The following is a 13170-nucleotide window of genomic DNA, read 5'->3' as shown; positions in this document are numbered from 1 at the left end:
TTAATGAAACCCCCATATTTCGACCCCAAAGAATTTGAGAAAATAATGTTTGCCACTAAAAATACTCCAAAGTGGCGCTTTGGGAGGGGGTTAGGGGTCGTTTTCAAATGTAAAAGTAGGTCGAGTCGTACCTCATTTTAAAGGTAGAAATGCATTCAGTTTACTTATCATTTGGAAAAAAGTTTTAATTGGTTTCATTTCTATTCTGGCATACAGGGTGGTCGGAAATGTCAAAGTTGTACAGTTTTCAGTTTTTTTTTTTTTTTTGTTACCTCGTTAAATTTTTATCCAAAGTTACCAAATAAGCACTCTTTCTAAAAATGTGTTAGAGCTGTCACTTTTCAGTACATTTCCAATTTTTTTTATATTTCAAATTTAGGATTTTTCCAACTCTAAAACTTAAAAAATCCAAATACTAAGGTATGACTTTCTTTACAACTATCAATAGCTCTCTTAAAAACTAAAATATTTTTGTATTTAAAGTAATGGTTGGAAATTGATGCCAAAGATACCATGACATTTTGTTACATTACAGTCTTTTGAACTACTGTATTTGCAGAGATTTTTAGTGAATCATTTTTCACCTTTTGTACAATTTTCCTCTGTTAGATGCTGTAATTTAACTAATTATTATTACTACATAGATTCTATCTATTTTGGCCCAATAATTAAGTTATTCAACTAACCTTATTTACAGATATTAGAAATGTAATCTGTTGTTTTCCAGACAGAGTTTCCACCCTGGAACTTAAGTTTACTACTGCCCTTAAGACCTCTTCTCCGTGCTTTGATTTAACAGCATCTCTGATTCATTGCTTCATGTCCTTTTGAGTAGTGGGCCTTGATGCATAAACCAAATCTTTTAACCTTGCCCACAAGTAGTCCATGCACATTAAATACGAGGAACTGGATGTGTAGTTGACTGGTCCACCTCTTCCAATCCATTTTTGAGGATATTCCTCATCTATACTATGTCGCATTGCTTCAGAATTGTAGGCTGATGCCCCGTCATGTATAAACCATGATTCTTGGATAGTTTGTTCAGGAATACTCAACAATAAATTAGGCAAGTAATTGATGAGGAAGTTGTTCATATTTCTGTCCAAGTGTCATTTGATAAAAAAGGGTCAACAATTTGGTTAACAATAATATCGCACCAAGTATTGAGGGTCCAGTACCTTTGGTTATCTACCTCTCGCATCCAGTGGGGATTCTCAAAAGCCCAGAACCTCATGTTGTGATGATTCATCTCTCTGTTGCTACAGAAATTGCTTTATCGCACCATAAAACCTTCTGAAAAATATTCATCTTCATACATTTTATCACTGGCCCACAAAAAAAGTTCATTCTTTGAAGATAGTCATCTCTATACAGTTTGTGATGTAGTAAAATCCAGTATGGATGTATTTTGTTGTCCTTAAGGATCCTAATTACTGATCGTTAGCTAATTCGTGCATCGGTAGCCACTCTTCTGGCTTCTGGATGAGTCACGTGGATTTAGCTGAACTGCAGCCAAAATGTCTGGTGTCTTATCATCTCTTACAGACTTAGTGAATTGTTTTCTTTTGTTGTAATCTGGTTGTATATTTCCAGTTTCATGGACATGACTAGCAAGTTTCTGGAAAAACTTTCTTGTATGATGTTCACGGTCTGGGTAACGTTGAGAGTACAGAGCAGCAGCAGCTGTTTAGTTCTCTAACGTCACCTAACACCATCAACATCAAGAAAGTTTCTTCATTGGTGAATGGCATATTTTACAGACAACAATACATGTTTTCATAGAGACAGCACAAAAGTGTGTAAAAGAAATAAAATCTGATAATACATCATTCTCATCTCTCATAATTTCTCCCAAACTTGTTCAAAAAGGTTCAGTAGTTGTTGAAGATAAACTTGTCCATACTGGTAGAAAGTAACTGAACATACAAACACATGTTTAGATTAATGAAAAACAGGTCAAAACATAGCAGGATTTGCTATGTGGTTTGTTATGAAACAAATCCATCACAGGTCTCTTAATAGATAGATCGAAATAAAGGTTAAATTTCATAGGGATTCACATTTTTAGTTTATGGTACCTCTCATTATACAGAAAGTGTTTTTAAAAACAATTGGTAGACTTTTTTGAATAGTCTAAGGAAAAGGTAGAACACAATGGCTTACTAAATGCAACAAAACAGGCACTAAACATTGCGGACGACGGGTGGTCTGCCTAACCTTGTATACCTGCTGAGGATTACTAATTTCTTATTGGAAGACGTCGAAGGCTGGATTAACCCTAACCCTCTCCCGTACACTAGTCTTGAATCAAATTGGACAGCTCAGTGCTATTGTGATAAACACAGCACAGATTGACTTGCACTGGTTTATCATCTTTTTTTGACAAATCTTTTACTCTAGTAGCAATATTTTAAACATATGAGATGTCAAATATTAACCGGATTGATTATTAAAAATATTCAGAATGTGTCATTCACCTACAATTGGTTGATGCAGAGGTAGTCTGTACTATTATTATAGAGAGGGAGGAACAAACCATAACTCTCTCAGATCCATTTATTATCAAAACAAATCATGAGAAAATGCATTTCTCTCTGGAGTAGCGGATTATGATGAAGTTATTGGGGTGAGTACAACCTAAATTTTACAGTAATTATGGGCACAGGTCAGGGACATACCCTGTCAAGAACCCGTGTGTTTGCTTGACACAAAGAATTTTCAGAAGGGTTTGTAAATGTGGAAAACAAGAGCTACAATCGTTGCCCAAGGACGAAGTTAACCAAGATCAAAATTGGCTTATTCTTACTCCTGTGGCCACTCAAACCCAATTGGGATTTGGCCACACGATCAATGTGCCTTCATGCTCTTCTGTCTTAGTTTATCTGCAGATCTTTTCCTATCTTCCTTGGGTTTGCTCTCGTCTGATCTCCCCATATCATTCTTGATCTTCCTCTTTTTTACCTGAGGGAAAGAAATGATTGTCCCCCCACTTAGTCCTAAAAGGACTTTTTGCCTCCCTAACTTATATTTGTATCCTCAGAATCTGAGACTTACAGAAGCCGGTCAGATTAGAAGCTCCTGTTCTCTGATGTCCTTAGGGCTAAGGAGATTTGATCTTAGGAATCTTTTCCGAATTTTAGATATGGCAGGATAGTTTAGCTAGATATGCTCTGCTGAGTCTGCATTCATCAGTCTGGCTTAGGCCCACCTTCATGAGGTGTTTTCTAAGGGGGCATGTCCTGTCAGCATCCCTATTATCGTTTCTATATCCTCCTTACTCTGATCTGGGAAAGATGCCAACTGTTTAGCATAAGGAGAGATAAACATTTTTGATTGTCTTAATCCTGAGGCCCTACTCCAACTAAAGTTTCTTGTCCTCTTTTCCCAATCTTTTACAAGAGGTTTGCTATAGGAGAAAGCTATCCTGCAACCCGGCTCTGGCCCCACCATAAAGGACTCAGCTCCCTTTTTGGTGAGGGTATCTGCTTTTCCATTTCCATGAATGGAAATGGCCGGTACCCCCAAACGAGTGTTACTCTATTTTCCTTAGCTAGTTCTACCAGAGCATTCATGCATTCCCAAACTGCTTTCGAATCAAACGAACAGGTATCAAGTGCCTTCAGTGCAGCCTGCCAGTCAGAAAGTATTTTGCTGTTTTTGGCCTCATTTTTATGAGTCTTCTGGCGCATCATTCTATGGCCATGACTTCTGCTTGGAAGACCGTGGCATGTTTTCCCAGGGGCACTGCTAGGTTAACTCCTGGTCCGTATATTCTGAATTCTGCCCTAAAGTCAAGGCCTGAACCATCTGTGTAAAACTTCTGGACTCCTTTTGTAGGGTAAGCCTCCTTTTTAATCCCTTTCTTCAATAGGGACTACATATGGTTTTCAAAGCAGTATTTCTTAACCATTGCTTCTGACATACAGGTTAGCATTTCAGCCTCAGAAAATTCCTGGGTTATTTTGTGACCTGACAAGGTGGTAGTTATTATTACCTTTGTACCTAGAAGCTTCATTACGCTTAGAGTGGCTGTCTTCATCACCTCCTGCCCCAGAGGAGTGTATCCCAGGACCGCTTGGAGTGCCAGAGTTGGGCAGGAGCTCATTGCTCCTGTGATGCTTACGCAAGCTAGCATTTGAAGACTCTGTAGCCTCTTGTTCACCTGATTTTTGTTCTACTTTCGGCCACCACACTAATGCAGCATATGTGACCATTGGTTTTACAATGGTATCATATATCCAATAAATTATTTTGGGTTTCAAACCCCATTTAAATCCAAAGAGTCTCTTGCAGACCCCAAGGGCCATTGTCGCTTTAGATATTGTGTTCTCAATATGTGGGTTCCAAGTCAGCCTCTCATCCCAGGACTATGCCCAGATATTCTACTTCTTTTGATTGTTTTCCGAGAGAACTCCAAACTGTTCCATAGCTGCCTCCATGGATTGGTATGCTACTCTGTCGAAAGCTCCTTCAATGTCCATAAAGACGCTGACTTGGGCTTTCTTTTCATTGAAGGTGTTCTCCACCGCTTCCACTAAACTGTAGAGAGCGGTGGTAGTCGATTTACTTCCTACATACGCATGTTGAGATAGACTAAGTGTGTGTACTAGTAAGATTTTATCCCTAATGTGCCTATTGATTATTTTTTCCATAGTTTTCACCATGAAGGAGGTTAGGCTTATGGGTTTGTACGAGTTGGGTTGAGTCGTATCCCTGTCTTTTTTCCACATGAACAACTCAAGTGCGGTCCTTCAGTCCTTTGGAATAAATCCTGATTTTCCTCTTAGTCTTGTTCCCTCTGATCTTCCTTCCCACACTTTTTCGAGTGATGAATTTTTTCCCCCTTATATTAAGATGGCAGATCCATCGTAATTGTTAACTTCTTATAAGGGCAACCACAGCCGGTTCCTGGTACAAGACTCTTCGTTCCCTATTTTTCTTAATTGGACATTCCCCTTCCTCTTAAATAGGGCCATATATTCATCTTAATAAAATGTTTTCTAAAACAATAGAATTTCTCTGAAATTTCCATGTAAGAGCCAGCAATTCTGATCCATGCAGTAGAACAGGTTGGATCATTACTTTATACAATCTTATTTTTGTTCTAGAGGTTAACAGCTTACTTTAAAGATCTTATTTTAAATCAGTTTGTATGTGTTTTATCTTGTTCATTATGGTGGCATAAAAGCTGAATGAAGGAGTGAATTTGATTAAATTTATCTGACTTTTATAAGACTCCAGTAGCTCCCGTTTTCTCTGGAGTGATACTTTGAGCTGTATTTCAGTATCTTCTTTGTTGTTACTCTTCAAGGTTGTCCCAAGGTATTAAAACCCATCCACATTTTGAAGAAGTGTTGTTTGTTTCACTCGAGGTCTTCTCTTTATCTTTATTTATAGTTTTTTTCTTCATTCACGAATAATTCGGCCTTTGCTGCTACTAATAAAAATCTTTCTGTTAGTTTCATAAGATTTTCCTTTTTTTATGCCAAAAATTAGGTCATCGGCAAATGCCAGCATCTTTATTTTCCCTCCAATGTTTAGACCTCCTGGCTCACTCTTTGTTTGTCTTAAAAGCTTTTTATAGCAAAATTGTACTGGAGAGAAAGCTTATCTCCTTGCCTTTCTCCAGTGCTGTTTCCAAATGTCTGTATATTCCTTTTCTACTTTAACCTTTCCTTTGGAGTAGTAAACACACATTCTTGCCAAGTTAATTAGCTTTCCTGGTATCTCATATTTCTTCATAAATTTACAGATTTTCTGTCTATCTGTACTAGCATATGCTTTCTTGAAGTCAACAAATAATACGAGGGTCACTCTGAAAATGTTGAGATACCGGCAGACAGTGCATACTGCAATAATCATATCTTTCTTCTCAGTACAGGAGTGGTGAAGGCTTTTAAACTTGAGGGACAAAGGACTATCACAGCTAGGTCGTATACTGAAAAAGCTTGCCAGAAGTTTTTCAGAACTTAAACATGCAGGGTTTAGTTTTGTACCACAGCAATGGCTCTTCTCATATTACTGTAAAAACTCTGGTGTTTTGACCAAAAATGATAAATGGAGCATACATCTTATTCACTTGATCTCACTATGTGCGACTTCTGGCAATTCTTCAATGTGAAGAAACATTTAGTTGGTCATCGCTTTTCTTGATAAGCCAAAATCTGTGATGAGATTCATTAATATTTTGACTCCATTTAAAAAATTGAGTGACTGGGTGCTTTTTAACAAGTGGAAATCCAATTTCAAAAGTGTATTGATACTAGGGAGGATTACTTTGAACAAATATACCTTTTGTAATTCGAGCACAAAAACTGTTTGTATATCTCAATACTTTCAGAGTGACACTAATACAAGAACATCTTTGCTATATTCCCAATACCAAAAATACCGAAAATGGGTACTTAACTCTTTGAAATCACTGAGGAACTCAATATTAGTTACGGGAATGTCCAACAGATTGTGACAGAGACTTGAGATATCACAAAGTGTCTAGGTGGGTTCCACATCTGTTATCAGAGGATTGCAAGCGACATCAATCGGAGGTTTCGTAGTGGCTCTTCAGTTGATTCCAACAAGAAGGTAAGACGTTTTTGAATTGAAAAGAATGTGAGTATGAAGTGAAGAAAGTGCATCAAGAAGTCCCTGATGAAGGCAAAGACACGCTTGTGTCCTGGAAAGGTAATGACAATAATTTTTTATAATTGCTAAGGTGCTTTTCATGTAGATTTATTCCTACAAAACCATCATTTTGAAGGAAAAGGAAGAACCTATTGGCTCTCCCTCTATATATATATATATATTATATATATATATATATATATATATATATATATATATAATGTATGTATTTGTGCTTATGATTTTTGTTTGTTTTTATTGTGGTTAGATAAAGAGAAAATATGATTTTATTCATAAAACTCGTGTGCTAAAATATATATGATTGAAGGTTAATCATTTTCAAAATGTAATCACATTATAAACTTTTTATAAGTAGGTAAAATAAGTATAATTCTGATTTCTGATTTAATGAAACAAAAATTAGAATTAAATTTTGAAAGCAATGTAGCCTATCGGTTTTATCAACTTATAACGAGTATTATAGTTTTCAATGTGAAACTTCCTAGTCTCAGTAGCTATATAAATTCCAATAAAAATTTCTCACCATTGCAATAATTAATTTTCTAAAACAAATTTAATTCGCAGATTTAAATATATCAAACTGAAGAAACAAAGTTAATAGAAGAAATAAGAAATGGCTCTAAGAGAACATTACACATAAATATGTACAAATAAAATCTTAAAGTAAATTCAAATTAGCTATGGAATCAAAATAAAATGGCAAAATAAAATTCTTATTCTTATTCTAATCAAACAAAACAAGTAACAGAATTGTAGTAAAAATTAAATATTAAATAATTTATGAACTAAACTACTAAATTTATCTCTTATCCACAATACACAGCTGTATGCACAGTTTGAATAATAGTAATTAAGAAACTAAAAATAAAGGGTCAAGTTAAAGAAATTTCATGGTTAATAAATTTTGTTGCAAAACTAGTTAAAACAATAATGTATATTTATAACAGTAATTATATATATTTAAATGTATAATATATCAATTAATTGTTCATTATATAATAAACTTTAATTAAAGATGATAAAAATAACCCAACAAACACTTACCAAACAATCAACAGCATTATTAAACTTGTTACAACTGAAGAATAGAACTTGATCATTAATGTTTAACCCTTTGAGTGCTGCAGCGCTTTGCTATATGGTATGCATAAAATGGCGAGCGAAAATGCCTGATTCTGCAAGGGTCTGGTTAAATATTAATAACAAAATTATTTATTGGTATAATGTCCTGGGTTTTTGTTTTTTTTTTTTTTTTTAAGATAAATATATTTTCTTTATAAATATAACACATTGATCACTTATTTAATGTATTTATACCAATAAAAAAAAACATTAACAAAAACTTTATGAGCAAAATCATTTTGTTTTTTTATTTTAACACAACTTAGTGTTATTGAAATACTTTATTTTTTCACTTTTAGTTATTCTATCTTATACTCCATTTAATTCTTTACAACAAGACATATAAAAACTTTTTTTATACTTATAAATAAAGTTTGGAAAATAAATATGAAAATATGAACCACTGCAAAACTAGAAGTTTTCTAACCTAACCTAACACTCTGTGTATTGTCTACACTGCTAATGCTTAAATCTAATGCCTGCAATACTAAGTCTTCATTGTCGGCAATGTTTTTACGACTCATTATTTATAAATATCACTGAACAATCACAAAAAACATAAAAACTATACAAATGTATTTTGTAAAGTACTAGCTGCCTACGATCACCGTAACTCACGGTCAAATTATTGTTCTACTTACATACAGACTAGAACAACATACACAAACGAAATAATTTGAAGATACTAACACTACGAACCCATTTACACTTAAAAACTTTCAATATTTACAATCATTTGTGGAATAAACACCAGTGCAAACAAAACATGTGACGGCTCGTCCACGTAGTGGTCGATTCTAAACTTGACTGACACGCTCACTTTACAACCACCGTAAAAATCAGAATCTAACCAGAATGCAACAAAACCTACATAAAAAGGAATGCGTATGTTAGTATTTATCTAAATTGAGCCAATTTAGATAAATACTATATAAAATATAAGCGTTCCTGCGCAGAAGTCGCAAATAGCGATTCTGGAATTTCTTGCATATAATGCAGGATTGCAAATAGCGATGCTCCGGCACTCAAAGGGTTAAGGTTTGGAAAATAACCTCATTTAATGGAGTGCGTTAAAGGAAGAAGAGGAAATTAGACTAAAAAACAGGGTTACAAATAACTGCAGTAATTCTAATCTTTTTTAAATGAAATTGTTTTAAACAACGTTAATTTTTTATATGAAGTGAGTAATTGTGTAATCCATTGAAACTGTTCTCAGGTGATGTTTTTCATGTGCAAAATTCAAGGTGTACAGGTTATGACTTTTGGGACAACACGTGTAATGGTGTTCAACGTGAAAATTGGAATATATTGATCTATTAGAAGTTATGTTGGTCATTGCTTGATTGTTGTTCAATTATATTTTAAAGAGTTTTTATATATTCATTGTTAGTAAATGTCTTGTTTAAGTCAAAAAACAATTTAATTTGATTTTAAATGATTGGCCACTACAGTAAACAAAGGCTTAACATATGTAGGCATTTTGTCTATCTTGGAAACTTTAAAACAGATATTGGTCCAAATGCATTTGTTTTTTATGTTACTTTAGCACAAAATTGTTTGGCTTAAAAGGGAATATTCTAATTATTTTGCAGGATAAATGTTTTAGACTTCAAAGACTTACAAGAAATACTACGCAAGCGTGTGATAATCCCTCGAAATGTAACTTTCTACCGAAGCATTGCAGACCAGTTTTTGGACGTATTCAAAGAGCATGTTAACCAGAATCCATATTATCTTCCTGTCGAGGTAGCACCCATATGCATATTACAAACCAGATAGGTTCTTAGTATTAAAACAGCCCTATTATTATTGATAGTGTATGATGTCAAACACTGCTACCTGTAAGTCAAATAAGCTGTACTAAAAATACAGGTTTAAATAAACTAGCATATTTATTAATTAAAAATCGGAAATACAATTTGTTTTCACACAATTATGAATGGTTTTAAATCATAAGTACACAATTAAGGTGTTTAACTTTGTAAATTTTAAGTTGTAAAGGAGCATTGTCGCTGAAATGACTCTTGCGATAGTCGCTAAGCGACTGGGACTGGTTAGCTACAATTGCACTTAACTTAAGATCCTTTGAACCCTCCATTGCACTTAAAAGCTCATTGTCGTTATCCCCAAATCTAAAATTTTTTTCCCAGCCATTTGTGCTTACTTCCCCTTCTATTTAACTGCTCACACAATCATTTTCCCTTAGTTTTTTACTCTACATCCTACATCCTGCATCGTTCCTTTGACTGACCATTCTTTTCCCTCCTTACTTACTCCTTACCTTGATATTAAGATGAAGCACCCCATTTTAACATTCTAGCATCATCCTAGCCAGCATTGCTAAGTGGACGCAGGTTGAACCTGGAATCTTCCTGTCCAGCACCAAGGTACGTTGGAGCCCATAGAAAACCTCAAAAAAGCTCTAGGTGTGCACAGTTTCAGGTCATAGTGACGATTGGACAAGTTTGGTCCTCTGTGCATGCGTAGAAGTAAGCCATATATAAGCAAAACTCGCTCCTGCCCAATCACTTTACTTTGGATCATTATGCAGCTTACCTCATTCCGATCATCACAGCTCACTTCACTACAGTTCGTCAACAGCTCATTTTGCTCCAGAGCACTTCACCCCGAGATACCACAGAGCCCCAGATCATTACAGGCCCTGACATCGCTCTTTGACACATCCAAAAGAATACAGCCCCCCGTGGGGATACCGTTGTTAGGAGTTGCACTTTGACTTCAGAATTATCGAGGTAATGCATACTTCCCCTCGCATCGCCTTGCTAGTAAAATCTTAGCAAATCCACTGTTGGCATTATCCCGCTCATGCCACAAAAATCCAAGCATTTGTCCACATCTCACCCTTGCTACAGAAATTTTAGCATTTCCACCCTTTGCCACCACACCTCTGCTAGAGAAACCTTAGCACTATACCTTGCACCTTAATGTATCTCAGCTAGAGAAATTCTAGCACTCATCCTCAGTTTGCCTTTGCCAGAGAAATCTTAGCCTATTGACCTTACATCTACAATAACAATTAAGACTTGGAAATCTGCAGCTAATCAATTAATAAATAGTCAAACGTCTCCCAATGACAATAGCGACCAAACCAGTTGTAAAGTTCATGTTTTTGGAGACAGCCACATCAAGAACCTTTATTCGTTTTGGTGCAGAAAATGTGACGGCTGTCTTACATCTCCAGCTGACTCTTCTGAACGACAAGTAAGCCTACTTGCCAAAGAAAAATTTAAATTTTTTAGGGACCCCTCTCACTTACCAATAAAGGGCAAAATTTACAGACGTATTTTTTTTTTTAAACAAGCAAGATCAATTTTTGCTTGAGAAATCTTAGCCTATTGACCTTACATCTACAATAACAATTAAGACTTGGAAATCTGCAGCTAATCAATTAATAAATAGTCAAACGTCTCCCAATGACAATAGCGACCAAACCAGTTGTAAAGTTCATGTTTTGGAGACAGCCACATCAAGAACCTTTATTCGTTTTGGTGCAGAAAATGTGACGGCTGTCTTACGTCTCCAGCTGACTCTTCTGAACGACAAGTAAGCCTACTTGCCAAAGAAAAATTTAAATTTTTTAGGGACCCCTCTCACTTACCAATAAAGGGCAAAATTTACAGACGTATTTTTTTTTTAAACAAGCAAGATCAATTTTTGACAATCAAAATTCAAGATAGCTGCTTCATCAGAACACTCAATTTGCCACAGATAAACTGGATGAAATACAACTTATATTTCTTACAGACTTCTTATAAGACTTACAGGCAGACTTGTAGTTACTGAGAACGGTTTCAATAACAAAAACATTAACCGTTGTCAAAACCATCTGTTGAGGAAGAGCTCAAAACATTCATTCAGCACCTCCAGGCTAAAAAATTAGTTGATACTAACCTAATGTCTGTGTGGCTAATTAAAATTTGCTTAAGGCGTATTGTGAAACTCAATAGATCAATTTATCTTTCGGAGTTTTTTCAATTTATCGAGTTTTTTCCCTTGCTCTTTAAAATCGCATAAGTTATCCTAATCTTTAAGAAAGATGATCGCTACTCTACCTATAATTATAGGCCTGTCTCAATTTTGCCTGTCCTGAGGAGTATTTGAAAAACTACTGTATTTGATTAGAATGCTTGAATTTCTGAAAATCAATTCGGTTTCAGAAAGGTTAAGTCTACCATAGACGCTGTTGTGAGTCTAGTCAAACTGGTGGTAGAGGGAATAGAAAGTCAAAATTCCACATTAAGTGTGTTTCTCAACTTATCAAAAGCATTTGACTGTGTTGACTATTTAAAATTACTTGACAAGCTTGAGTTTCATGGCATCAGAGGTGTGCCTCTTCAATGGCTCATTTCTTAGCCATAGAACACAAGTTGTCCAAATTTCAGACAAATTCTCTGAACCGATTCAATTGAGTTACGGTGTCCTTCAAGGATCAATCCTCAGAGCAATTCTTTTTCTTATCTCTGTTAATGATATAGGGTCAACGCCACGGTATGGAAGACGTATAGTATGCTGATGACACAACACTTTGCTTTAGTAACAATTCCAAAATAATTCTGGAACAACAAGCTTTCGTTGACACAAATAATTGTGTTCAACAATTCAACAGCCTGAATCTCAAAACAAATTCCTCAAAATCAAATGTCCTGACTTTTGCTTTGCGATCAGCACATCAAAATGACTTTTGCTTCGCGATCGGTAGATAGAAATGACAGACCAACCGACTTATTGGTTGATTCTCTGCTGGATAAAGTTTATAGGTAAAAGTTTCTTGAGATATTCCGGGATAGGGGATTGACTTGGAATGTCCACATAAGATTATGTATGCTCTAAATTATCCTCAGGCATTTATATTCTGAGGTCCTTAGCCAAATACTGCCCTACTCAGGTTCTGATTATGGTGTAATACGATTTGATCTACCCCCGTCTCAACTACGGCTTAGTGTTGTGGGGAGCTGGCGCAAATATCCAGTTCCACAGAGTGTCCAAAATGCAAAACCATAATTTCATATTTGAAGTTCAGAGAATCTTGCAAGGAAACTTTTAGAAAAACTGCAACTGTTGACTCTTCTGAGCCTCTACATTTTAGAAACGACTTTATCTTGCATGTCTAAATGTACCATGACAAGTGTATGAACCAAGAGGCAGAGATATTTATCGAACCGACTATGATTTACAAACACTTACCCTCACAGGCAGGAGTTCGTTTTGTCAACAAGTTGCCAGTATCAGTTAAAAATGCGTGGCTTGAAACACTTTGTAGCGTCCCAAGCATTTTATAGCACTGAGTTTATGGCATACGACTGGGTGACTATTTAATCAATATACTGACAACCGGCACTGTAAGTGGGGAAATTGACAAATGTGAATGTGGTATGAGTGATAGTA

At 35.5% G+C, this 13170-nt stretch overlaps 1 protein-coding gene across 1 annotated transcript in view; it reads left to right on the top strand.

Annotated features, from left to right (window-relative positions):
* The window catches only part of LOC124368762 (E3 ubiquitin-protein ligase TM129), a 39470-nt gene that overhangs the window by 20067 nt on the left and 6233 nt on the right, over window positions 1–13170 (top strand). The window contains exon 4 of the mRNA XM_046826112.1: window positions 9357–9510. Coding sequence (XP_046682068.1) covers window positions 9357–9510 — 154 coding nt within the window. The remainder of the gene's footprint in view (window positions 1–9356; window positions 9511–13170) is intronic.

This window comes from Homalodisca vitripennis, chromosome X, assembly GCF_021130785.1.
Source record: "Homalodisca vitripennis isolate AUS2020 chromosome X, UT_GWSS_2.1, whole genome shotgun sequence".
Classification (NCBI taxonomy): domain Eukaryota; kingdom Metazoa; phylum Arthropoda; class Insecta; order Hemiptera; family Cicadellidae; genus Homalodisca; species Homalodisca vitripennis.
Note: the sequence above shows the minus strand (reverse complement) of the source record. Positions and strands in the feature narration are given on the sequence as shown.